The sequence below is a fragment of the Etheostoma cragini genome, unplaced genomic scaffold, assembly GCF_013103735.1.
Source record: "Etheostoma cragini isolate CJK2018 unplaced genomic scaffold, CSU_Ecrag_1.0 ScbMSFa_921, whole genome shotgun sequence".
NCBI lineage: Eukaryota > Metazoa > Chordata > Actinopteri > Perciformes > Percidae > Etheostoma > Etheostoma cragini.
In genome coordinates this window covers 1-1430 of record NW_023269561.1, presented here as the reverse complement: position 1 = coordinate 1430, position 1430 = coordinate 1, and the positions used below count along the sequence as shown (strand labels likewise).

General features: G+C 40.8%; 1 protein-coding gene across 1 annotated transcript; it reads right to left on the bottom strand.

Moving 5' to 3' along the window:
• Positions 1-1019: 1019 nt before the first annotated feature.
• Positions 1020-1355, bottom strand: LOC117941539 (complement C1q-like protein 4; the record flags this gene model as incomplete). The annotated part of the gene is made up of 1 exon (XM_034866544.1): positions 1020-1355. A coding segment is annotated over one exon (297 nt), but the record flags the coding sequence as incomplete, so codon positions are not given.
• Positions 1356-1430: the final 75 nt, after the last annotated feature.

The window sequence follows — 1430 nt, the reverse complement described above, 5'->3', positions numbered from 1 at the left end:
TCTGAGAGTCAGAGTGAACACGCCTCATCTCCAATTACCCAGAAAGCACTTCTGCTGCCTCATTGGTCACCTGAGAGTCCATTAGCCCCATTTCCTGCACACACAGCTTTTCTGTAAAACACATCTTCATAAATGGTGGAACAGGTGGATGGGTGCACGCACAAGTTATTTTGTATCTTTGTTGTTGTCTTTGTGTCTTTGTTATTTTTTTTGTGTCTTTGTTGTTGTTTTTGTGTCCCTTTGTTGTTGTTTTTGTGTCTTTGTTGTTGTTTTGTGTCTTTGTTGTTGTTTTTGTATCTTTGTTGTTGTTTTTGTGTCTTTGTGTTGTTTTGTGTCTTTGTTGTTGTTTTTGTGTCTTTGTTGTTGTTTTGTGTCTTTGTTGTTGTTTTTGTATCTTTGTTGTTGTTTTTGTGTCTTTGTTGTTGTTTTGTGTTTTTGTTGTTGTTTTGTGTCTTTGTTGTTAGGGTTAGTTGTTTTGTGTCTATTTGTAGTTTCTTTTCTCTTTGTATTTGTTTTTTGTCTCTTTCTAGTTCCTTTTGTGTCTCTTTTATTGCTTTTGTAGTTTTATTTTGTCTGTTTTGTCTCACACACTTGTGAAGGCCTAGAGACATGATTTTAACTCCTGAAATTATTATTTTATGTGAACACAAAACTGACATTAAACACTTTTTAATTATTTTTAAAAACCAGGATTGTGTTCACACACACACACACACACACACACACACACACACACGTTGGTCGGTGTGTCAATAACACAGTTAAAGTTGGGTTTCGACCCTAAATCTCTCAGTTAAGTTTAGTCTGTCGTGTCTTTCTACTCTCATGATTTCATTCTCAGCTTTCAACAAGAATCACTCACACAGAGCAGCAATATTTCTGTATTTATTGATTAAAATGACAGAAATCAGAGGGAATCTGAACTATTATTTACTGTCAATATGAGGGGAATAAAGATCCCTGTCTACAACTATAACTCATTATTATTTGGATGCAGATGAAATCAGATCCATTCTATGAAGACAACAGCAACCTGTCACAGAGCTGCAGTGTCCGTCTCACATGGGGAACAGCAGGTGTCCACTGAAGGTGTTGTGGTGATTTTCGTTGTCGTACGCCCGACTGTTCGCCCACAGACGCACAAACACCTGGTCTCCTGCCTCCAGCAGCAGGCTGGCGCCGTTAGACGCCGTCCCGTAGTGTTGGGTCTGTTGCTCATAGGCCAGGGCGATCTTCTCCGAGTTCTTCACCAGCACAGCAGCTCCAGGGTGGACTCCGTTGTCCCCATGGGCCCCCACCCACCACTCAAAGTAGTACGCTCCTCTCACCGGGGCGGTGAACAGACCTGGAGGACATCATCAGGTAGAAACAAGCTGTAATGTTACCCTACAGGACAGATGTTCATCATCAGGGAGAAACAAGCTGTAATG